The sequence below is a fragment of the Salmo trutta genome, chromosome 3, assembly GCF_901001165.1.
Source record: "Salmo trutta chromosome 3, fSalTru1.1, whole genome shotgun sequence".
Lineage (NCBI taxonomy): Eukaryota > Metazoa > Chordata > Actinopteri > Salmoniformes > Salmonidae > Salmo > Salmo trutta.
Window position 1 is genome coordinate 33,660,377 of NC_042959.1, and position 26,006 is coordinate 33,686,382.

Sequence of the window (26,006 nt, forward strand, 5' to 3'; positions counted from 1 at the left end):
CGTCTACCTTCATTCACTTCCAACATTCACTTCCGGAAGTTTACGCGAAAGACGAATGAACCATCCCTTCGCCTCGTTTTGTTATAACATCTTTGGTCTGACAGACATATACGTGACAACCAGAATGCATTGTATGATGTCAATAAACATGACGCCACACATACTGTAGCTGACAATTAGCTTAGCATTAGCTCATCATAATCAGTACAACCTTCAAAAACGTATTTTACACACATCATATGTGTCAATTACAATCTATGCAAGAAGCGGAATGCATGATTTGTCACCAGTACTTGAAATCATGAATAAAACACTAAATACATTATGTTCCATACATATGGTGTGCTACAGTAGAAACGACAGCATGATGTACAGAAACTATAGTTACTTACTTTGTTAGGAACGCACACATGTCCGAAGTTATTATTAGTAAGGAAAGCAACAATGAAGGCCAGCCGGAAAATTTGCGGGGGGGGGGGGGGGTTAGGGGGGTTGTGCAAGTTCTGAAGTTCTGTTCTGACTGGAGATATGCAAATGTCTGCATACTTGATCTGGGGAAACACTGGGGAAGTGCTTGGGCTCTCGTCGAAGAGAGAAGTTTGTCCGGCTCAGTAATACCTCAAACGTAAATTGTCGTCAACAGCGAAATTAGCTACTTCTATGTGAATTTATTAATTCAAACTGTTGTAAGAAAATAAAACTTGTTAGAAAATCATTTGAAATTGACAAGTTGAAACATAGCCTATACTGTAGATAATTAACAGGCAGCATGCCTTGGATTTAGGGCTGTGTGAGTTAGCTTTCCTGTTGAGCAACAATCACATTTTGGAACAGTGAGTGCAGTCTGACATCACGCGCATAGAAAAACTCACGCTGCGGTGACCGTTATAGATATTTGGAACTCACGCAAAGGTTAAGAAAACTTTCCATCAAAACCACAAGAAAGCGTTAGCGGAGTTAGCAAAGTGTTATTTTAAAACATATACATTCCCTTCTCAGCATAAACAAAAACTCTCTCAACACACCTGAAGTGTGTTCAGGTGTGTTGGCCGCGTCCACTACTTGGCCACACCTGATCTTAATGAATGCTTGTTTCCTTTCAAATAGGGTCCGTTTGAATGGACAAAAACATTTACAGCTTTGTATGAGTTTTAATTAAAAACATGGCATGGTTGCTCCATCCTGCTGGCGCAATGGACTAATTCCATGGATAGAGAGCAGACAGACCATAGGTTCAAATCTCACTGATGCCATACAACACCGAAATAGAAATGTGTTTGCATGATTAATGCCTAATCAAATTAATTTCCTGTCTGTGCTTAGTGTTCAAAACAGTTACCCTAAGCTAGTGTAACCGATGTGAAATGGCTAGTTAGTTAGCGGTGGTGCGCGCTAATAGCATTTCAATCAGTGACGTCACTCGCTCTGAGACTTGAAGTAGGGTTTCCCCTTGCGTTGCAAGGGCCGCGGCTTTTGTGGCGCGATGGGTAACGATGCTTCGTGGGGTGTCAGTTGTTGATGTGTGCAAGGGTCCCTGGTTCGAGCCCGGGTTGGGGCGAAGAGAGGGACGGAACCTACACTGTTACACTAGCAGTGTTATTGAAACACGTCCTCAGAATGTTATTTAATTGCCTTCAAATAGCCTATAATTTCCGTTGTAAACATTAATAAAATCTGCCAGGAAGACTTTCAGGGAACCATAGAGAAGGGTTTTCAGAAACTCCCTGCAACCTAAAAAAACTGACGTTCCCGGAACCTGCTAAATGTTCAGTTTTAACGGCCAGGAAACGTGGGGCTTTGTTTCCAGAACCAATGGGAAACCAAAAACTTACGTTCGCACAACTTCCAAGGAATCACATTTTTTTAGCTGGGACACACACACACACACACACACACACACACACACACAGTTTCCCATTCCCAAGTCAGCGCATATCTAGTCCAAGCACTCAGCCTCACTCCTGCCTGTGAGAGGGTTTTGTTGGCTTGTTTGTGTATCAAATCCTCCACATACTTTTCTCCCTGCAGCTAAACTAGTAACCCAGACACTTGCATGCATGCTGAATTCCAATTAGGTTCAGCTCTGCAGCTACAATACCACACTGTTGTCCGTTTACTTTACTAATGATAGTGTGCTTGGTCTTTACCGAGAGGTCACTTTTCCTTATGCACGGTTATTCTGATATGAATATGATAGCTATAACATTACTTTCATGTTTTTCTATCAATTTGACATAAGCCATGAACGTAGATAGACACCAATTCACATACGTAGATAGACACCAATGTGATTTCAGCCATGGTACGATGCTAGTTTTCATTCCAGTTATTTTTCTGTCACAGTGCAGTAGCTAATTATGAGATTCTGAGGCATTGTGTCATTGTTTTCCATGTTAGTGAGTTTTGAGTTTGGTTACTCTGTCTGCCGCTATATCAGCGGGGTGTGTGTGTGAGCGCGCTCTGTATTGCCGTGTCCTGGTTTTTGTCTTGTTCCTCTTCCTGTGCCTCTGGTCCCGCCCCTGTCCTACTTACTCCAGAAACAGAGCAGAGCAGAGAGCAGAGCAGATTTGGAAATAAATGATTAAATGCTAGTTGGATTAAATACTGGGAGTAATTCATCTCTCATAGTGGATATATGTGTGTGTAGTTCTGCTATCGTGTGCGTGTGTGTTTGCACACGGGCGTGTGGTGTGTGTGTGTGTGTGAGGTTTAAGAACTCCTCCAATCTATCTCTGTGAATAATTTGTGGTTATGAAAAATATATAAAGGAATAGGCAATTGTGCTGCAATATTACAAGAGTTATTGGTTTAGTCTGCATGACTTCTCCTCATACAGGAAGTGTACTGTACATCCTCACACATTTCTCACTGCTCACATTTCTCCATCCTCTCTTCCTCTCCCTTCTTCTCCCCATTTCTGCTCTCTTCCCCCTTTCTCCCTCTGTTGTTTTCTCTCCACCTCTCTCATTCTTTCCTTGCACCCCTTCCCCTCATTCATTCTACTGTATTTCTCCCTCTCCCTTTCTGTCCCATTCTCTCACTCGACTCCCTCTCTCTCTCGCTCCCTCCCTTCCTCCCCCCTCTCTCGACCCTTCCCACTGTATCTTCGTCATTAGCGTGATGCTGCAGTAGGGTGGGGTTCTGCTTATAGCATTGTTATAACACGGTCCTGCATCGTCGCTCTGTTACACAAGCCCACAGAACGCTGTATCTCTGCTGCTCTGCTCTTACAGCAGGCATGGGATACATAGAGAAGGCATAGAGCTGGGGAAGATGGGTCACTTTGTGGTACAGAAAAGGTATTTCTTCTGTTAGAAAAAGTATTGTCCATAACCGAGGCATAGTACTAAAGACAGCAAGGCAGCATATACAGTCAGGTCCAACATTTTTGGCACCTTTGATAAAGATGAGGAAAAAAATACTGTATAAAGTAAATAATACAAATAATGAGCTATATTTATGGTCCAAAAAATGTGAAAATATTATTGTGTACTTAATACAATTGGTCAGAGAAAAAAAAAGTAATAATTGTTTCTTTAAAAAAGATAGGTATCAAAAATATTGGTACCCCTGTTTTCAATACCTTTCAGTACTTCACCTTGAGAGGATAACAGCACTGAGACTTTTTCAAAAATGTTTTATGAGTTGAACACATTGCGAGGGATCTTAGACCAGTCCTCCATACAGAATCTTTCCAGGTCCTTGATATCCTTCATCTGCGCTTATGGACTGTGTTCTTCAATTCAACCCACAGGTTTTCAATGGGGTTCAAGTCTGGAGACTAAGTCTGGAGGCCATAGCAAAATGTTGATTTTTGTGGTAAATGAACCATGTCTTTGTGGATTTTGATGTGTGCTTGGGGTTATTTTATTGGCGGAAGATCCACTTGCAGCCAAGTTTCAGCCTCCTAGCAGAGGCAACTAGGTTTTGGGCTAAAATGTTCTGGTACTGGGTAAAGTTCATGATGCTGTTGACCTTAACAAGGACCCTAGGACCAGTGGAATAGTGATGGGGAAAAAATCGAAACAGTTACATATCGCAATATTATTTTGGAGAATATGATATTGATATGCTGACTCCAAGTATTGATTTGTACAAAAATAAATAAAAAACAATGCTTTTATTTTGCTAGGTAGTGTTAGCCAGTGCTAGTCGGCTACACCTGCGCCAAAACTCAGATATTTTTCATCCTATAGCTTGTTCTCCATCTTCTTTTTAAAAACAGAGCCAACATGTTTTCAGCACTTTAATTTCCATGACTGATCAAAACAAATTCCCAATTCCCAGCCCTACAGTGATAACATAAAATAAAACACCACTGTAACGGTTGTCGTCGGGAATGGAGGACCAAAACGCAGCAGGAATGTGGATGCTCATCTTGATGTTTATTTTAAACCAAGAAAACACCAAAATAACAAAAGAAGAACTCACGAACAACAAAACAGTCTTGTCAGGCTCACACATGCAAAACAAGAAACAATCTCCCACAAACACTAAACCAAACACATACCCATATATAGGACTCCCAATTAGAGGCAACGAGAAAACACCTGCCTCCAATTGAGAGTCCAACCCCAATAACCCAGACATAGAAATACAAAAGACCAGAGACCACATAGAAATACAAACATAGAACATTACCCAAAAACCCGGAAATAATAAATCAAACGCCCTACTAAATAAACCACCACCCCGAACCACATAAAACAAATACCCTCTGCCACGTCCTGACCAAAGTACAATAACAAATAACCCTTATACTGGTCAGGACGTGACAACCACCATATTTGGGGTTATTTTCTACATATGCTTCCTTTTTCCAAAGCCAAACCTACCACTGGTGTGCGTGGACAAAGAACTCTATTTTCATGTCATCTGACCATAGAACTGGTTCCAATCCAAGTGCCAATGTGGTTTAGCAAACTCCAGGAGTTTACATTTTTTGAGAGCTTGGAACTATAAGGTTATATCTGCATTTTTGTCAAACTTGACTTATTGACATAGCCTTGTTTTGTTCATTGTTCTCTACCTATATAGTACTCTAAATACCCCAATTCATGTTGTTCATGGTGACACCTTTCAAACCAATGAAGGTTCAGAACTTCAAAGTCAATTACCTCAGAATCAGCTTTTTGCAGATGGAACCTAGTTTTTCCCTCGTTTTTTTAAATATCTAGAATAATCTATATACATACAAGAAGTATACAGATAGACAATGATAACATATGCTATGGGGTACAATACATTACAGATTATACAAAGACCTTAAAAGAAACACACATATTGATTGTTTTAACAGTTTTCTTTTTAGAAGAATGTTGGATGGTCTTAATGTACTGCTCAAATTCCTTATAGAAAACACGGAAGAGTGTTTTTTTATGACTGAATTTACATTTATGAATATGAAATTTTGCCATTAGCACAATTAGATTTATGAGGTCAAATTGTTTTTCTTCGTCTTTATTATAGTTAAGGAAACCGAGCAGCACATTCTTCCATAACAAACAAAAGTCATCAAGAATATTAGCAATTATAAAACTGTGAATATCTTTCCATAATTGTTTTACATGTAGACAATTCCAAAATAAATGTGAAACTGTTTCTGGATGATCAACACAAAAAGTACAGTCAATGTTCATGTCTTTTTTGAGTTTCTTCAGGTGATGATTCGCAGGGTAATACTTTTGGATCATTCTGAAAGTGACCTCTTTGACCTTGTTAACAAGCAAGTATTTGTGTGGTAATAACCAGACTTTTTTCCAACAGATATTAGCGACCAATGTATTCCAGTAAATTGTGACATAAGGAATGTATACAATATCCCTTTGAAATAAAGCACGTATAGACCTATTGTTCTGAGGAAGCAAGGAGAATCACATTTTCCCTATTGGAGAGTCGACTGGATTAAGCGAGGGTAGGTCAAGAAGGTTAGGTCTTGCTACACCTCTAAATAACATGAGAGTTCCAGATGGAATAGCATCAAAGACTATGGCGAACTCTCTAGGTGTTACAGGGATATTGTAACGAGATAAGAATTCCTCATAATTGAGTAACAATCCTTCTGCATTAAAAAGTTGTCTCACCAGTAGGATATAATTATTGAACCAGTGCTTAAAAAATAAAGATTTGTTTCTATACAAAATGTCCTTATTGTTCCAAATGAAATACCTATGCAGGGAAAAATTATGTTTATATATTAACGACCACGCTAAGATAATTTTGCAGGAATTTTATCAATGTTATAGTTACAAAGTAACATAAAATTGAGGCCACCAAAACGGGAGAAGATATAATGAAGGAGGATATTCCAAATTGAAGTTGGATTCTTTAAGAAATGTTTAGCCCAATTTATCTTAAAAGTATTATTCAAAGTAGGAAAACAGATGGAACCTAGTCCCAAGCTCTCGATTTGTTGGACGACTTAAAATAGAGCTCCCATACCTACTGTAAAATATAGTGGTGGAGCTTTGATGTTATGGGTCTATTTTGCTTCCACTGGTTCTGGGACCCTTCTTAAGGTCAACGGCATCATGAACTTTACCCAGTACCAGGACATTTTAGCCCAAAAACCTGGTTGCCTCTGCCAGGAGGCTGAAACTTGGCTGCAAGTGGATTTTCCAGTAAGAAAGTAACCCCAAGCAAGTACACATCAAAAAGCACAAAGAAATTGTTAATTGACTACAAAATCAACATTTTGCTATGGCCATCTTGTCTCTGGACAAGAACCCCATTGAAAACCAGTAGTTTGAATTGAAGAGGGCAGTCCATAAGCGCAGAAGAAAGATATCAATGATCTGGAAAGATTCTGTATCGATGAATGCTCTAAGATCCCACCCAATGTGTTCTCCAATCTCATAAAACATTGTACAGTGCCATTATCCTGGCAAGGTGAAGGATTGAAAGGTATTGAAAACAGGGGTGGCAATAACTTTGAGCCCTATCTTTTTGAAAGAAAAAAAAGATTATTCATTAAACAAAATATATTTCTCAGAGCAATTGGATAAGTATAAAATAATATCATTTTCTATTTTGTTTTAGCGTACAGTATAGCTCAGTATTTGCTCATCTTAATTAAGGGTGCCAATAATTTTGGACCTGACTGTATTTGTATATCATGTAGCTGCTGCTCCTACATACTGTGATTAACCTGGAGAGAAATCCACAGACAAAGTGGTGTGTGTCTGTATCAGTATCTGTCCTCATAAAGGGATATGGTTACTGTATGGTGGGGTGTCTCTGGTGCCTTGGCTCAGTGAGGGTGCAGGGGCCTGGGCAGGTGGAGTGAGCAGGCCAGCCTCTCTGATAGGGTGTTGGGGTGGAGAAGGGAGCTGCTAGCTTCTGCTGTCACAGCGAATATGCTGCTCTGCTGCGGAGCTACATTACCTATGTATGTGTGTGTGTGTGTGTGTGCAGTATTTTGTATGTGGTATCTTTGTGTGTGTGTGTGATTGTTCTTGTTCGGGTGTCACGTCGTGGCAAGTATGCTTTGTGCTCAGAGATGACAGGGCAGTGTGAATATGAACAGAAGCAGATAGGAATCTCACTCTGAAAAGGAGAGCTGTGTAGAAAGGAGGAGATCCAGAAGGAATTGTGTTTCCATTCATTCTCTTCTCTGCCCTGAAAATAAGCCTTCAGCCGTGTGTGTGTGTGTGTATGTGTGTGTGTGTGTGTGTGTGTGTGTGTGTGTGTTTGAGTGTGTGTGCTCCCTCATGGTGAGATGTGGTTGCCATGGAGACCGGAGAGCTGTGCAGAACGAGAGCGGAAGAGAGGGGGAGGGGGGAACTCGCCTGTGAGTGTGTTCTGCTTACACCCATCCCCCATCCCACCTTCATGTGCTTACACAGACACACTCTCTCACACACAAATGCACGCACCGACATACACACTCAAGCACAAACATCCAAAGGAAGAGAAGTGCACTCAGCAATATGAAACAGAGGGTTTTTTGTTCACAAAAGAAAATCAACATTAATAATAGGCTACTCATCCCCCTTCTCCTCCCAGACACGCCCCAATGTCAAGATGCACAGGCACACACTCATTAACCCCCCCACCACCAAACCTCCCTTCATACCCACCCTCTAGCTTTATCTCTCTCTGCCCCCTCCTGGTTAATAAGATAGAGAGACAGAAAGAGGCAGAGTTAACCACTAGATTCGACATGCACCACTTGTCTACATTCAGGAAGCAAACATTATGTCTCTTCATTTACCAACTGTTTACGAGTTCTTAATAATGTAGTAGCGCATTAAATTATCATACCCTTCGCAAATGGGAGATCTCGTTAAAAGGAAGTGTAATGAGGAATTAGGAATGAAATGTGATTAATAGTTTGGGTGATTCCATGAAGCAGAGTTTCAATGTCATTGGTTTCCTATACCCATGTATGTGTGTATTAGCAAAGACAGTACAGTATGAAGATGGGCAGAAACTGCTTCTCCAGTGGAAATCCCCGATCAAACGTGTAGATGATGTCATGGTGACGTTGGCTAGCTAAGCTCATGCTTGTTACTTTCTCGAGGTTGGAGTAACAACACGTTCAGCTACTTCAGACATTGGCCCGAATCTAGGTTGTGCCTTTTAGATTTAGAGAAAATGAACGACTAAGGAAGCCTTTTTTTTTTTTACTTCTCTCATTGACTTCTCAAGTCCCAAACCCCTGGTCTGTTTGGTCTGTTTCGCAAGCTTTCCCAGAAGTCTTGTGATGTTGCGCCTCTGGGTTTAGAAACTCTGTGGTGTTAGTTTAGGAGTGTTTGTGTTTTTGCTTGTGTGCACGCCTCACTTTTTAATAGTGTGTGTGTGTGTGTGTCCTCTTAATTGCTAATTGTTTCATTGACCTCTCTGCGGATCCTCTACCGGCCCAGCAGTAGCCAGCACTGGGAGAGGAAGTGATGTGGTTGGTTTGTGACATCAGCATATTTCAAACCTCAGAGGAGTAATCAATCTCACACGGCACAACCTTACTGAGCATGCTCTGTTTAGGACCTGACGCTGCACTCAGGGTGGCTCAATGGCAGAGATGGATATGGGCCTCCAATGCCATCTATCAGTGGATATGACCGGACATGGGTCAGCTAGCATTTCCTTTACCATAGTGGGTTAAATCGAAACATCATTAGTTACATTTTTCACTACTTGAAGAGCAATGTTGTTATGTGCAGCTTGCCATTTAACATCCTTTTGCTGGAATAGTGTTTAAACTACAAGACAGGCGATTGATAGATCTCTAAGTGCTGTGTAGATATGAATATGAAACCCCTTTTTCCCTGGTAAACCGCTACAACTTCATAATAAGCGCTCATTATTGGCTTTCAGGACATACTATTGTTTGTTCCCTCTGTGCATCTGAAAGTGGGATATGACAGCAGCTCTTCTTCTTTGAGTTTCATTTGTTAGGGAGTGTGGTTCTGCTGTGTGTAAGCAGTTCTGTTTGGTTTTAGCTGTGTGTTTGTTAGAGAGTAGTTCTGCTGTGTGTAAGCAGTTCAGTTTGGTTTTAGCTGTGTGTTTGTTAGGGAGTGTAGTTCTGCTGTGTGTAAGCAGTTCAGTTTGGTTTTAGCTGTGTGTTTGTTAGAGTGTAGTTCTGCTGTGTGTAAGCAGTTCAGTTTGGTTTTAGCTGTGTGTTTGTTAGAGAGTAGTTCTGCTGTGTGTAAGCAGTTCAGTTTGGTTTTAGCTGTGTGTTTGTTAGAGAGTAGTTCTGCTGTGTGTAAGCAGTTCAGTTTGGTTTTAGCTGTGTGTTTGTTAGAGAGTAGTTCTGCTGTGTGTAAGCAGTTCAGTTTGGTTTTAGCTGTGTGTTTGTTAGAGAGTAGTTATGCTGTGTGTAAGCAGTTCAGTTTGGTTTTAGCTGTGTGTTTGTTAGGGAGTGTAGTTCTGCTGTGTGTAAGCAGTTCCGTTGGTTTTAGCTGTGTGTTTGTTAGAGTGTAGTTCTGCTGTGTGTAAGCAGTTCAGTTTGGTTTTAGCTGTGCGTTTGTTAGAGAGTAGTTCTGCTGTGTGTAAGCAGTTCAGTTTGGTTTTAGCTGTGTGTTTGTTAGAGAGTAGTTCTGCTGTGTGTAAGCAGTTCAGTTTGGTTTTAGCTGTGTGTTTGTTAGAGAGTAGTTCTGCTGTGTGTAAGCAGTTCGGTTTGGTTTTAGCTGTGTGTTTGTTAGAGAGTAGTTCTGCTGTGTGTAAGCAGTTCAGTTTGGTTTTAGCTGTGTGTTTGTTAGAGAGTAGTTCTGCTGTGTGTAAGCAGTTCAGTTTGGTTTTAGCTGTGTGTTTGTTAGGGAGTGTAGTTCTGCTGTGTGTAAGCAGTTCAGTTTGGTTTTAGCTGTGTGTTTGTTAGAGAGTAGTTCTGCTGTGTGTAAGCAGTTCAGTTTGGTTTTAGCTGTGTGTTTGTTGGATAGTGTAGTGATTTTTGTCTTTAGCTCAGCCAGAGTGGGTCAGGGTTCAACAGGATGGTCAGTAGACTTTGACCCATAACCTCAGTCCCAAATTGGTGGATTCTGCGCTGTCTAGGAGAGCAGGTAGTGTGTCTGTTGTGTGTTTGTGTAAGAGAGAGAGCGTAGGTGCGTGCAAACATTATTAATTCCTGTGCATATTAGCCTATACTGTTATGTTTTTTCTCTCGTCACTCCTTTTGTGACCTAGAAATCTGATCTCTGATCAGAGACCTGGAAAGCTATTCTTGTTATTGGGCATAGGGGGAAGACGATTATGACTCAGAATCTGATGATTATTAGTATTTCAAATCATGTTTCCCACTGAATGGAAATGGGACAGGAGGCACACAGGGCCTAATCCTGGGATTACAAACAGCCCAACGTCCGTAAGCTCATAACCGCTGTCTCCGTGGAGATGCAGGGTAACACCAGAAAAATCGACCAAAATACCCAGAAATCTGTAGGAGTGCAGAGAACACTGGGAGTGCAGAGCACAGCCGGCCCTGCATCAACGAACAGAGTATCACAACGCAGGCAGGCCCCCTTTGTGGCCCACTTATGCCCGTGTGTGTGTGTGTGTGTGTGTGTGTGTGTGTGTGTGTGTGTGTGTGTGTGTGTGTGTGCGTTCGTGTCTCTGCATTCGTGTCTCTCATCCTAATTACTTCATTGACCCCTCTGCGGATCCTCTACCGGCCCAGCCCAGCAGTAGCCAGCACTGGGAGAGGAAGTGATGTGGTTGGTCTGTGACATCAGCATATTTCACACCTCAGAGGAGTAATCAATCTCCCACGGCACAACCCTACTGAGCATGCTCTGTTTAAGGCCTGACGCTGCACTCCACTCAGGAGGGGTCAATGCCAGAGATGCATATAAGCCTCCAATGCCATCTATCAGTGGCCGGATATGGGTCAGCTAGCATTTAGTTTACTTTGCAGTAGTGTGTGGATCGAAACATCATTAGTTATTAGTGATTTCTTGAAAAGCAATGCTATATTATTTGCATTCATTTATCCTATTTTTGTTGGGATAAAAAGCACAAGACAGGGCTTTAATGTCGATAGATCACTAAGCACTGCGTAGATTTGAATACAGATGTAAGATCCTAATTTACACCAGTTTGCCACAGCAGGAAATTAACCCAGCCGCAACAGGGAAGTTATCCTGCAACATGGCGATCACAGTAAGATCCTACATCTGTATGAAATCCCTTTTCCCTGCTGAGCTGCTACAAAGTACTCATTATTTTTACGGCTAACTATTGGTCGTCCGTCTGTGAGTCTGAAAGTGTGAATATGAAAGCAGCTCTTCTGTGTTAAATTTAATTTGTTGGAGAGTAGTTCAGCTCTGTGTAAGTAGTCGATTCCGACTGTCCTACCTGCACCTCAGTAGTTGGTAATCAGATGTACCTTATGAGGGAGTGTAACAGGCTTTGCAGGTGTGGTTCCCTTGTGCGTGCTGAATAAGTGTAATTAAAATGGCGGAAACCCTCCCACTTGCTGGCCAACATTCAGTAGGGGTTTCAGTACATTTATCTTAGCCATTTTGATTCACTCTGAAAATTGCCACATTCAATTCTTCAACCCATGTTAATGTTGCAAGATTAGTGTACATAGAATTATAATAGTGTACAATAGTAGTCTATACCCTCCTTTATTATCTGCACTAAACATGGAACTATGTGATGACACAGCCAAGTATTGCGCCATACGTATGGTTCAAACTGTTAGGGCTTAGTCTGCCCTCCGCTCCATAGTCATTTAATTAGCCTACATGTATTTTGTTCTATATTATCGAACTGTTACTAATGAACCTCAGCGACAACCCCATGGCTGTGACGGCGTTTATAGGAAGCAAAGGAAGGTAAACGAAGCAATGTGATTAAATGGAATGATAATGTAGGCTATACCAACTGAAGGGAACTAACAATAAAGTGGCAGTTGAATATTTGTTGTTGTTAGGCCTACTGAAGTTTGATACTGATATTGGCTAATATTTAACATGATAGAAATAGGAAACAGAAAAGTTCAAGGCAGCCTATAATTAAGTAATTTGAGAGTAAAACAAGCATAATTTATGCCTACAATTCCTTTATCCAAACAGATTACTTATTTTCCTAGATCTTATCAAGTTGTAAATTACAGTGCATGGAGAATGGTGATCTTTTTTTCTGGAAGAAATCAAGTAGATGCTTTTTCCACTTGGAACCCGGCAGGTTCGCTTGACCTTACTCATGGTTTCCTCACCTGTAAAGGTGGTGGAATTATGGGGGAATGAAGTCAAGGTCAGAATACGGTGTATCTGTAGACACGCCTCCGCCACACCTTCATTTATTCCATCTCCACCCAAAACGAATAGTTGGTGAACATCACACTAATCTAATGCCTAAGTTCAAGGTCAGAATATGCAGAGAGTGAAAAGTGCATAAAGAGGGAGTTATGTTCCATTTACGCACGCTTAATAACTCCGGTCGGAATCGGGCCCATAGGTTTTAGCTGTGTTTCTGTTTGTTAGATAGAGTAGTATGTAAGTTTAGTGCGTTTGGGTCAGGGGTCAATGTGTGTGTGTCACACACACACACACACACACACACTCACACATCCTGACTTTTGTTTTTCCATGTAGCGTGGCTGAGTTTTTAATTATTATTATTAGTAGTAGTAGTAGTAGTAGAAGAATTACTATTTATTACACTTCTATAGTGCTTTTCATAACAGAAAAAGTTCTCAAAGCGCTTCAACGGTAAAAACAAAATACATTATGAGTAGCCTAGCAAAAGCTAGCTAGGTCAACCAATCAAGGCCAAGTCTTTGAGTACATGTATCCTCCAGAGATGGAGAGAGACAGTTCATGGCTTGATCAGAGGAAGGTGGTCAGGGATATGATTGATGTCGATTGATTGTCTGGTGACAATCATGTAGAGGGCTACTCTGGGAACCAGCCTGAGTTGTGTAGCCACTGCACTTCTCCTTCACAATGTATGGCACCCACTTGGGTGATGCTTCAGCAGCTCTGGGCACCAGAGAGCTCACCACATACAGTTCAGAATAGTAGCCAGTCCTCCTCACTACGAGCCCTCTGCCTCAGCACTGCATTCTTCCACTACATCTCCCATTCCTCTCAAGCCAAGCGACTGGTCAAATAATGTTCTCAAAAGATCAGGAACTAGCAGCCAGGGGAACCAAAAAATGCTGGTACTGTGTCCAGATGCATCATTCAAACAAAAACATTAGCTGCGGCCAAGCCAAAAAGAGTTGACCTGCCAATCAATCTGTGGGTGAAAATATACAGTACCTGTCAAATGCTTGGACACACATACTCATTCCAGGGTTTTTCTTTATTTTTACTATTTTCTATATTGTAGAATAATAGTGAAGAAATCAAAACTATGAAATAACACATATGGAATCATGTAGTAACCAAAAAAGTGTTAAACAAATCAAAATATATTTTATATTTGAGATTCTTTAAAGTAGCCACCCTTTGTCTTGATGACAGCTTTGCACACTCTTGGCATTCTCTCAACCAGCTTCATGAGGAATGCTTTTCCAACAGTCTTGAAGGAGTTGCCACATATGCTGAGCACTTGTTGGCTGCTTTTCCTTTCACTCTGCGGTCCAACTCATCCCAAACCGTCTCAATTGGTTTGAGGTCAGGTGATTGTGGAGGCCAGGTCATCTGATGCAGCACTCCATCACTCTCCTTGGTCAAATAGCCCTTACACAGTCTGGAGGTGTGTTTTGGGTCATTGTCATGTTGAAAAACAAATGATTGTCCCACTAAGTGTAAACCAGATGGGCTGGCAGAATGCTCTGGTAGCCATACTGGTAACCAAGTGTGCTTTGAATTCTAAATAAATCACTGACAGTGTCACCAGCAAAGCAACCCCACGCCATCACACCACCTCCTCCATGCTTCACGATGGGAACCACATATGCGGAGATCATCCGTTCACATACTCTGCGTCTCACAAAGACTCATCAGACCAAAGGACAGAGTTCCACATTTCTAATATCCATTGCTTGTGTTTCTTGCCACAAAAAAGTATATTTTACTTATTGGTGTCCTTTAGTAGTAGTTTCTTTGCAGCAATTCAACCATGAAGGCCTGATTCACACAGTCTCCTCCGAACAGTTGATGTTGAGATGTGTCTGTTACTTGAACTCTGTGAAGCATTTATTTGGGCTGCAATCTGAGGTAGAGTTAAAGTATTGAAGGTAGTGTGATGTTACAGCTATCTTTAGTGGCTTAGCCAGTACCACCACTGAGGTAGAGTAAGGGAAAAAAGTATTTGATCCCCTGCTGATTTTGTATGTTTGCCCACTGACAAAGGAATTATCAGTCTATAATGTTAATGGTAGGTTTGTTTGAACAGTGAGAGACAGAATAACAACAAAAACATCCAGAAAAACGCATGTCACAAATGTCATACATTTATTTGCATTTTAATGAGGGAAATAAGTATTTGACCCCCTCTCAATCAGAAAGATTTATGGCTCCCAGGTGTCTTTTATACAGGTAACGAGCTGAGATTAGGAGCACACTCTTAAAGTGAGTGCTCCTAGTCTCAGCTTGTTACCTGTATAAAAGACACCTTTCCACAGAAGCAATCAATCAGATTCCAAACTCTCCACCATGGCCAAGACCAAAGAGCTCTCCAAGGATGTCAGGGACAAGATTGTAGACCTACACAAGGCTGGAATGGGCTACAAGACCATGGCCAAGCAGCTTGGTGAGAAGGTGACAACAGGTGGTGCGATTATTCGCAAATGGAAGAAACACAAAAGAACTGTCAATCTCCCTCGGCCTGGGGCTCCATGCAAGATCTCACCTCGTGGAGTTGCAATGATCATGATCATGAGAAACGGTGAGGAATCAGCCCAGAACTACATGGGAGGATCTTGTCAATGATCTCAAGGCAGCTGGGACTTTAGTCACCAAGAAAACAATTGGTAACACACTATGCCGTGAAGGACTGAAGTCCTGCAGTGCCCGCAAGGTCCCCCTGCTCAAGAGTGTGCTCCTAATCTCAGCTCGTTACCTGTATAAAAGACACCTGGGAGACAGAAATCTTTGTGATTGAGAGGAGGTCAAATACTTATTTCCCTCATTAGAATGCAAATCAATTTATAACATTTTTGATATGCATTTTTCTGGATTTTTTTGTTGTTATTCTGTCTCTCACTGTTCAAATAAAACTACCATTAAAATTATAGACTGATAATTTGTTTGTTAGTGGGCAAACGTACAAAATCAGCAGGGGATCAAATACTTTTTTCCCTCACTGTATTTGGGCTGCAATCTGAGGTGCAGTTAACTCTAATGAACTTATCCTCTGCAGCAGAGGTAATTCTGCACCTTCCTTTCCTTTCCTCCCGGTCCTCATGAGATACAGTTTCATCACAGCGCTTGATGGTTTTTTCGACTGCACTTGAAGAAACTTTCAAAATTCTTGAAATTTTCCTCATTGACTGACCTTCATGTCTTAAAGTAATGATGGACTGTTGTTTATCTTTGCTTATTTGAGCTGTTCTTGCCATTATATGGACTTGGTATTTTACTAAATAGGGCTGTATTCTGTACACCACCCCTACCTTGTCACAACACAACTGATTGGCTCAAACACATTAAGAAATAAAGAAATTCCACAAATTAACTTTTAACAAGGCACACCTGTTAATTGAAATGCATTCCAGGTGACTACCTCATGAAGCTGGTTGAGAGAATGCCAAGAGTGTGCAAAGCTGTCATCAACTGGCTACTTTGAAGAATCTCAAATATAAAATACATTTTGATTTATTTAACACTTTTTTGGTTACTACATGATTCCATATCTGTTATTTCATAGTTTTGATCTCTTCACTATTATTCTACAATGTAGAAAATAGTCAAAATAAAAAAACTCTTGAATGAGTTGTTGTGTTCAAACTTTTGACTGGTACTGTATATATATATTCAATAAAGACTCAATGTTATCAAAAACAAAACAGCTGATTATAAACAACACTTCAAAATATGTACATAATGTATTGATAGGAGCTCTACTTAGTCTGCCAATAGGGCGTCATGGCAACTGTATAGGCTACTGATGCTGTAAGCTATTCAATTTTGCCTGGAAAAATACTTTTCACTTCCAGATATTCACGTTCATGGTTGTTATTTGTTCAGATTTGATTATTGGATTCGTGCTTTCTAGAACGTGCATTATACACTCTATCCGCTGGGTTTTGAAGGCACTTGTATGTTGCCTTTTTCACCACTTGTCGTCACTGTTGACCGTTAGTGTGAGAAATGTTCACCAATCTTGGTCCCTCCCGGTTTCAGAGGGAGAGGAGATATTTTGTGGCTTTGTTACAAAGAGACACGGGACGTGAGAGAGACCAGTCGGAGAATAGATCAGTCTGTTTATACCGTCTACTAATGTACTCGGATTTGACAAATACCTTATTCAAAACTTGATTTTTTAAAACATAATTCCATCTCTTTGGATCTATGCTTGGCGCACCTTCGATGGAATCATGTCTTTACCGAATAGAAGGAGCTCTATTGTGACGTATTTAGTGCTTGTGCTGCTGGAGTGTTACTGGGAAGCGGTGTCCGGGCAGCTCTCCTACTCCGTCTCAGAGGAGGTAAACCCGGGGACTTCTGTGGGAAATATCGCTAAGGATCTAAACCTCAATGTCCTGGAGTTGGAGTCTCGTATGTTTCAGATTGTCACCGGATCCAAGAGAAAGTATTTCGCGGTAAATCTAAAGACTGGTGTTCTCTATGTGAATGAGAGAATAGACAGAGAGGAGCTCTGTGTGAAGGTTCCGAAATGTACAGTCAGTGTAGAGGCCGTTATCAACAATCCGTTGAAGCTTTACCGTGTAGAAATTAATATTTTAGATACAAATGATAATGCACCGACTTTCACTGCTAAATCACAAAGTATAGACATTGCAGAGAGTGCGTTGCCTGGGGTTAGATTCCCCCTACTATCGGCCTATGATGCTGATGTGGGGAAGAACGGTATAAATATATACAAGCTTAGTTCTAATGAATATTTTTCTCTAGCTACACACAAAGGAGGAGAGAGTGTGTCTGCTGAGTTGGTGCTGCAGAAAGCTTTAGACCGAGAGAAACAGCCTGTGATCCAGCTCACACTGACCGCTGTAGATGGAGGAAACCCTCCGAAGTCTGGTACTTCAGACATAATAATTAATGTGCTGGATATTAATGATAACACCCCGGTGTTTACAAAATCGTTGTATAAGACTCGAATTTTGGAAAATGTACGGATTGGAACAACATTATTAACTCTTAACGCGACAGACGCCGATGAAGGAACGAACAGTGAGATAATATATTCTCTGAGCAAAAAAGATCAGGACCAAATTTTAGATGTTTTCTACATTGACCCAAATACAGGGACAATAACAGTTCAAGGCGAAATAGATTTTGAGGAACACCCTGCCTTTGAGATACGGGCGCAGGCGAGTGATAGAGGCCAGCCCCCGATGGCAGCGCATTGTAAAGTGCTGGTAGAAGTTCTGGACCTCAACGACAATGCCCCTGAGATCACTGTGACGTCACTATTAGACACAGTGAAGGAGGATGCGAAGGTGGGCACTGCCATTGCTCTCGTGTCAGTCCTAGATAAAGATGGTGGAAAAAACGGAGTGGTTCATTGTAAGGTTAAGAATGAGGTCCCTTTTAAGTTAGAAACGAACTATAACAATTATTATTCTTTAGTGGTCGTTGGGCCTCTTGACAGAGAGAGTGTTTCTCAGTATAATGTCACCATCACAGCTACGGATGAAGGGACCCCGCCTCTCTCCAGCACCAGCGTTGTTACTGTAGAGGTTTCTGATGTGAATGACAACGCTCCTCGCTTCTCAGAACCCGCTATTAATGTTTATGTCAAAGAGAACAGTCCGATAGGCGAGATAATCAAAACAGTGTCGGCAGTTGATGCTGACGTCAATGAAAATAGCCATGTGACCTACGCATTCTTAGAGAGTAACAGCAACTCACTACCGCTGTCTACAATAATCAATATAAACTCAGATACAGGAGATATAGTCAGTCTGCAGTCTTTTAACTATGAGGAGATACAAACTTTCCATTTTAAAGTTCAGGCCACAGACTCTGGTGTTCCTCCGCTCAGCAGCAACGTGACTGTGAACGTTGTTATCCTGGATGAGAATGACAACAGACCTGGGATTCTCGCGCCCTATTCTGATCACGGCACCGTTAACTCTGAGAACATTCCCTATTCTGCTGAAGCGGGCTACTTTGTAGCTAAGATCAGGGCTGTAGACTCCGACTCTGGCTACAATGCGCTGCTTTCTTATCACATTTCTGAGCCCAAGGGATCCAACCTCTTCAGAATCGGAACCAGCACCGGGGAACTAAGGACTAAGAGGCGAATGAGTGACAATGACCTGAAAACCCACCCGTTGGTCGTGGTGGTTTCTGATAACGGAGAACCCTCACTGTCAGCGACTGTGTCTATTGATGTAGTGGTGGTTGAAAGTACAGGTGAAATCCAGACTCAATACAGAAACGTACCGAGAAAGGAGGAGAGCTTCTCTGATTTAAACTTGTATTTGCTGATCGCCATTGCCTCGGTGTCAGTGATATTTTTACTGAGCCTCATCAGTTTAATAGCTGTAAAATGCCACAGGACAGACGACAGTTTCAAAAGGTACAGCGCCCCAATGATCACCACACACCCTGACGGGAGCTGGTCTTACTCTAAATCTACTCAGCAGTATGACGTGTGTTTCAGCTCAGACACACTGAAGAGTGACGTAGTGGTTTTCCCCGCGCCGTATCCACCTGCAGATGCAGAACTGATCAGTATTAATGGAAATGACACGTTTGACAGGACTCAGACATTACCCAACAAAGACAAGGTAAGAAATTAAGTTTTCAGTTGTACCAGAAATGCGTTTTTCTCCCATCCTTAAAATACACATTTGCTTTGATGTGCTTCTCATTGTGTTTGGATGATGTAGTCTTTTGATTCGCTGTCTCATTTTGATTATTTGTATAAAATAGTAAACATCTTACTGCCTTCACAAGTTGACATAAACTCCTTGCTTTTCGCTCGCTGTCAAGAGAAACATACGTGCTCTGTCCAAGGTGCTGAAACATATTACAGTCTTTCACTGCCTGCTTTTGCCAGTTGTTTGAACAAATGCTTTTTTGCCTTTACTCCATTTACAACTTTTCATATGAAGAAGAACATAGGCCTACATGTGCTCAGATATTATGGTCTTCATTCAGATTTTGTGTTTGTGTGTCATGGTGTGTAGGCAAAAAAATAACATCTGAGTTAGTATAAGCTCATACATCCCCCACGTGGCGTCACTGTTGACCGTGGCATTGAGATATTGTATTTTGTGTCTTGAGGCCCCTCCCCGTTTCAGAGGGTGAGGACATTTATCGGGGCTTTGTTACAAAGAGACGCAGAATGAGAGAGAGAGACGGAGACTGGTCGGAGGCAACATCAATGTTTACCGTTTAAAAAATCTGGATTGGAAACATATTTCTCGAAGCTTTGGTTGTTTGACAAATATTCGCATCTTTGGATCTATGCTTGGCGCACCTTCGATGGAATCATGTCTTTACCGAATAGAAGGAGCTCTATTGTGACGTATTTAGTGCTTGTGCTGCTGGAGTGTTACTGGGAAGCGGTGTCCGGGCAGCTCTCCTACTCCGTCTCAGAGGAGGTAAACCCGGGGACTTCTGTGGGAAATATCGCTAAGGATCTAAACCTCAATGTGCAGGATTTGGAGTCGCGTATGTTTCAGATTGTCACCGGGTCCAAGGGAAAGTATTTCGAGGTAAATCTAAAGACTGGTGTTCTCTATGTGAATGAGAGAATCGACAGGGAGGAGCTCTGTGTGAAGGTTCTGAAATGTACAGTGAATGTAGAGGCCGTTATCAACAATCCGTTGAAACTCTACCGTGTAGAAATTAACATTTTAGATGTTAATGATAATGCTCCATCTTTCAGTGCTAAATCACAAATTAAAGACATTGCAGAGAACGCATTGCCTGGGGTTAGATTCCCCCTACTATTGGCCTACGATGCTGATGTGGGGAAGAACGGTATAAATACATACAAGCTTAGTTCGAATGAATATTTTTCCTTAGCGGTTCATAAAGGAGAGCGTGTGTCTGCTGAGTTGGTGCTGCAGAAAGCTTTAGACCGAGAGAAACAGCCTGTGATCCAGATCACACTGACCGCTGTAGATGGAGGAAACCCTCCGAAGTCTGGTACTTCAGACATAATAATTCACGTGCTGGATAATAATGACAACACCCCGGTGTTTACAAAATCGTTGTATAAGACTCGAATTTTGGAAAATGTGCCCATTGGGACAACATTATTAACTCTTAACGCGACAGACCCAGATGAAGGAACGAACAGTGACATTGTATATACTCTGAACAAAGAAGATCAAGACCATGTACTAGATGTTTTCCATCTTGACCCAAATACAGGGACTTTAACAATTAAAGGCAATATAGATTTTGAGGAACACCCTGCCTTTGAGATCCGTGCCCAGGCGAGCGACAGAGGCCAGCCCCCGATGGCAGCGCATTGTAAAGTGCTGGTAGAAGTGGTGGATCTCAACGACAATGCCCCTGAGATCACTGTGACGTCACTCTTAGACACAGTGAAGGAGAACGCCAAAGTTGGCACTGCAATTGCTCTCGTGTCTATTCTCGATAAAGATGGTGGAAATAATGGAGTTGTACGTTGTGAGGTTAAGAATAAAGTCCCTTTTAAATTGGAGACAAACTATAAAAACTATTATTCGTTAGTTGTAGATGGGCCTCTTGACAGAGAGAGTGTTACTCAGTATAATGTCACCATCACAGCTACGGATGAAGGGACCCCGCCTCTCTCCAGCACCAGCGTTGTTACTGTAGACGTTTCTGATGTGAATGACAACGCTCCTCGCTTCTCAGAACCCGTTATTAATGTTTATGTTAAAGAGAACAGTCCGATAGGCGAGATAATCAAAACAGTGTTGGCAGTTGATGTTGACGTCAATGAAAATAGTCACGTGACCTACTCATTCTTAGAGAGTAAAAACAACTCAGTACCGCTGTCTACAATTGTCAATATAAACTCAGATACAGGAGATATAGTCAGCCTGCAGTCTTTTAACTATGAGGAGATACAAACTTTCCAGTTTAAAGTTAAGGCCACAGACTCTGGTGTTCCTCCGCTCAGCAGCAACGTGACTGTGAACGTTTTTATCCTGGATGAGAATGACAACAGACCTGGGATTCTCGCGCCCTATTCTGATCACGGCTCCGTTAACTCTGAGAACATTCCCTATTCTGCTGAAGCGGGCTACTTTGTGGCCAAGATCAGGGCTGTAGACTCCGACTCTGGCTACAATGCGCTGCTTTCTTATCACATCTCTGAGCCCAAGGGATCCAACCTCTTCCGAATCGGAACCAGCACCGGGGAACTAAGGACTAAGAGGCGAATGAGTGACAATGACCTGAAAACCCACCCGTTGGTCGTGGTGGTTTCTGATAACGGAGAACCCTCACTGTCAGCGACTGTGTCTATTGATGTAGTGGTGGTTGAAAGTACAGGTGAAATCCAGACTCAATACAGAAACGTACCGAGAAAGGAGGAGAGCTTCTCTGATTTAAACCTGTATTTGCTGATCGCCATTGCCTCGGTGTCAGTGATATTTTTACTGAGCCTCATCAGTTTAATCGCTGTAAAATGCCACAGGACAGACGACAGTTTCAAAAGGTACAGCGCCCCAATGATCACCACACACCCTGACGGGAGCTGGTCTTACTCTAAATCTACTCAGCAGTATGACGTGTGTTTCAGCTCAGACACACTGAAGAGTGACGTAGTGGTTTTCCCCGCGCCGTATCCACCTGCAGATGCAGAACTGATCAGTATTAATGGAAATGACACGTTTAACAGGACTCAGACATTACCCAACAAGGACGAGGTAAGGAACATAGTTTTCACTTAACCCAGAAATCAATTAGTCTCATATCCTTTAATTATACTTTTTTTCTGTCTTTTTTATACTTCTTAATTTCTTTGTATGACGTAGACCTTTCTTTCTCATTTGAGTGTTCAATGAAATAATAACGATCATGCTGCCTGTAAAAGTTCAAATGTTTTACTGTTCTCGCGCTGTGAAGAGAAGCACATGGGTGCTGTCCATGGTGCTGAAAATCCTCACGGTCTTCCGCTGCGTGATTTTGCCAGTTATTTGACGTAATGTTGTGAATATGTTTTTTTTGTTGCTATAATTAGCAGACATTTTAGCAGACGTTTTCATATGAAATAGCATATAAATGTGTCGTCGTCATGCTTATATTGTGTTTGGATGGGTGTCATTGTGATATTCGGAGAAGGTGTATGCTTGTGCATTCACCACCTGGCGTCACTATTGACCATGGCATTGAGATATTATATTCGAGTCTCGAGGCCCCTCCCAGATTCAAAGGGTGGGAAGACTTTTCAGGGCTTTGTTACAAAGAGACCCAGGACGAGAGAGAAACGGAGTGGTCGGAAGCCACATCAGCGTTTACTGTAAAGATATTCAGCTGGATTTTAAACATTATTTTTCGATGCTTTGATTAATTGACGCATAATTATTGTCTCTTTGGATCTATGCTTGGCTCACGTTCGATGGAATCATGTCTTTACCGAATAGAAGGCGCTCTATTGTGACGTATTTAGTGCTTGTGCTGCTGGAGTGTTACTGGGAAGCGGTGTCCGGGCAGCTCTCCTACTCCGTCTCAGAGGAGGTAAACCCGGGGACTTCTGTGGGAAATATCGCTAAGGATCTAAACCTCAATGTCCTGGAGTTGGAGTCTCGTATGTTTCAGATTGTCACCGGATCCAAGAGAAAGTATTTCGAGGTAAATCTAAAGACTGGTGTTCTCTATGTGAATGAGAGAATAGATAGAGAGGAGCTCTGTGCGAAGGCTTCGAAATGTACAGTCAGTGTAGAGGCCGTTATAAACAATCCGTTGAAGCTTTACCGTGTAGAAATTAATATTTTAGACGTTAATGATAATGATCCGTCTTTTAGAATACATTCTCAAACTTTAGACATTGCTGAGAGCACATTACCTGGACTTAGATTCGCTCTGTCAGAGGCCTCTGATGCTGATGTGGGTAAGAACACTGTTAGTTCATACAAGCTTAGTCCGAATGAATACTTCTCGCTTGATACACACAAAGGAGGAGAGAGTGTGTCTGCTGAGTTAGTGCTGCAGAAAGCTTTAGACCGAGAGAAACAGCCTGTGATCCAGCTCACACTGACCGCTGTAGATGGAGGAAACCCTCCGAAGTCTGGTACTTCAGACATAATAATTAATGTGCTGGATAACAATGATAACGCTCCAGTTTTTACTAATTCATTATATAAGACTCGAATTTTGGAAAATGTGCCCCTCGGTACAACAATCATAACTTTAAATGCCACCGATGTCGATGAAGGTACAAATAGTGAAATTGTGTACTCTCTTAGGAGCAAGGAGCAGGACCATTTCTTAGATATTTTTCAAATAGACTCTAAAACAGGTATCATTACAGTTAAAGGGAATATTGACTTCGAGGAAATACCTGCCTTTGAGATCCGTGCTCAGGCGAGTGACAGAGGCCAGCCCCCGATGGCAGCGCATTGTAAAGTGCTGGTAGAAGTGGTGGACCTCAACGACAATGCCCCTGAGATCACTGTGACGTCACTCTTAGACACAGTGAAGGAGAACGCTAAGATTGGCACTGCAATTGCTCTCGTGTCAGTCCTAGATAAAGATGGTGGAAATAATGGAGTTGTCCATTGTGATGTTAAGAATAAAGTCCCTTTTAAATTGGAGACAAACTATAAAAACTATTATTCGTTAGTAGTAGATGGGCCTCTTGACAGAGAGAGTGTTTCTCAGTATAATGTCACCATCATCGCTATGGATGAAGGGACCCCGCCTCTCTCCAGCACCAGCGTTGTTACTGTAGAGGTTTCTGATGTGAATGACAACGCTCCTCGCTTCTCAGAACCCGTTATTAATGTTTATGTTAAAGAGAACAGTCCGATAGGTGACGTCATTAAAACCGTGTCTGCAGTTGATGTTGACGTCAGTGAAAATAGTCATGTGACCTACTCATTCTTAGATAGTAACAGCAACTCAGTGCTGCTTTCTACAATGGTCAATATAAACTCAGTCACTGGAGATACAGTCAGCCTGCAGTCTTTTAACTATGAGGAGATACAAACTTTCCATTTTAAAGTTCAGGCCACAGACTCTGGTGTTCCTCCGCTCAGCAGCAACGTGACTGTGAACGTTTTTATCCTGGATGAGAATGACAACAGACCTGGGATTCTCGCGCCCTATTCTGATCACGGCTCCGTTAACTCTGAGAACATTCCCTATTCTGCTGAAGCGGGCTACTTTGTGGCCAAGATCAGGGCTGTAGACTCCGACTCCGGCTACAATGCGCTGCTTTCTTATCACATCTCTGAGCCCAAGGGATCCAACCTCTTCCGAATCGGAACCAGCACCGGGGAACTAAGGACTAAGAGGCGAATGAGTGACAATGACCTGAAAACCCACCCGTTGGTCGTGGTGGTTTCTGATAACGGAGAACCCTCACTGTCAGCGACTGTGTCTATTGATGTAGTGGTGGTTGAAAGTACAGGTGAAATCCAGACTCAATACAGAAACGTACCGAGAAAGGAGGAGAGCTTCTCTGATTTAAACTTGTATTTGCTGATCGCCATTGCCTCGGTGTCAGTGATATTTTTACTGAGCCTCATCAGTTTAATCGCTGTAAAATGCCACAGGACAGACGACAGTTTCAAAAGGTACAGCGCCCCAATGATCACCACACACCCCGACGGGAGCTGGTCTTACTCTAAATCTACTCAGCAGTATGACGTGTGTTTCAGCTCAGACACACTGAAGAGTGACGTAGTGGTTTTCCCCGCGCCGTATCCACCTGCAGATGCAGAACTGATCAGTATTAATGGAAATGACACGTTTGATAGGACTCAGACATTACCCAACAAAGACAAGGTAAGAAATACCGTTTTTTATAAACATAGTAATCATTTTCTATTATTTACTGAACATGTTTTCCTTGTTTTATGCTCCTCCAGTGTTTTGATGGCGGTGACATTTACTTCACTGTCTCATCTGAATGTTCAATGAATAATGGACTTCTTAATTACTTTACAAGTTTTTCATAAGTTTTTCATGGTTTTTACCCGCTGTAAATTCAAACTTTGTTGCACTGTCCATGGTGCTGAAACCCATCGTGGTCAAACATTAGTCGTTTACTAGAGCGAATAGATATTTTTGTCTTTGTATGCCTATATTTTGTAGACCCTGACATGTAGAGCGGAACTTAAATGAAGTTATCAGATATATTATTGTTAAAATGCACATGTTTTGCCTTTGTGTCACAGAATAATGTCATTTTCTAAATTATTATTGTAAGCTCGTTCCGGTACCACGTGGCGTCACTGTTGACCGTGGCTTTGAGATGTTATATGTGAGTCTCGAGGCTCCTCCCAGCTTCAGAGGGTGAGGAGATTTCTCGGG

General features: G+C 41.9%; 3 protein-coding genes across 18 annotated transcripts in view; all 3 read left to right on the forward strand.

Moving 5' to 3' along the window:
* LOC115173577 (protocadherin alpha-C2) overlaps positions 1-26,006 on the forward strand; it is a 231,451-nt gene that overhangs the window by 104,878 nt on the left and 100,567 nt on the right. The window contains exon 1 of one of the 16 annotated variants that reach the window (XM_029731903.1): positions 19,961-22,396. The exons of the other annotated variants lie outside the window; for them this stretch is intronic. Within the exon in view, the coding sequence (XP_029587763.1) occupies positions 20,018-22,396 (2,379 nt within the window). The 5' untranslated portion in view covers positions 19,961-20,017. Of the gene's footprint in view, positions 1-19,960; positions 22,397-26,006 lie in introns of those variants that run through there. 16 annotated transcript variants of the gene reach the window in all.
* Positions 16,789-19,539, forward strand: LOC115173689 (protocadherin alpha-8-like). The gene has a single exon (XM_029731999.1). The coding sequence runs from the start codon at positions 16,928-16,930 to the stop codon at positions 19,319-19,321; it is 2,394 nt and encodes a 797-aa protein (XP_029587859.1). The 5' UTR covers positions 16,789-16,927; the 3' UTR covers positions 19,322-19,539.
* Positions 22,916-25,992, forward strand: LOC115163735 (protocadherin alpha-8-like). The gene is made up of 2 exons (XM_029715891.1): positions 22,916-25,478; positions 25,903-25,992. The coding sequence occupies exons 1-2, from the start codon at positions 23,097-23,099 to the stop codon at positions 25,990-25,992; spliced, it is 2,472 nt and encodes an 823-aa protein (XP_029571751.1). The 5' UTR covers positions 22,916-23,096.

Bases quoted from the DNA above. Each gene is read 5' to 3' on its own strand.
- LOC115163735 (XM_029715891.1), top strand. From the start codon at position 23,097: ATGTCTTTACCGAATAGAAGGCGCTCTATTGTGACGTATTTAGTGCTT. The intron at 25,479-25,902 runs GTAAGAAATACC...TATTATTGTAAG, and splicing joins CATTACCCAACAAAGACAAG to CTCGTTCCGGTACCACGTGG.
- LOC115173689 (XM_029731999.1), top strand. From the start codon at position 16,928: ATGTCTTTACCGAATAGAAGGAGCTCTATTGTGACGTATTTAGTGCTT.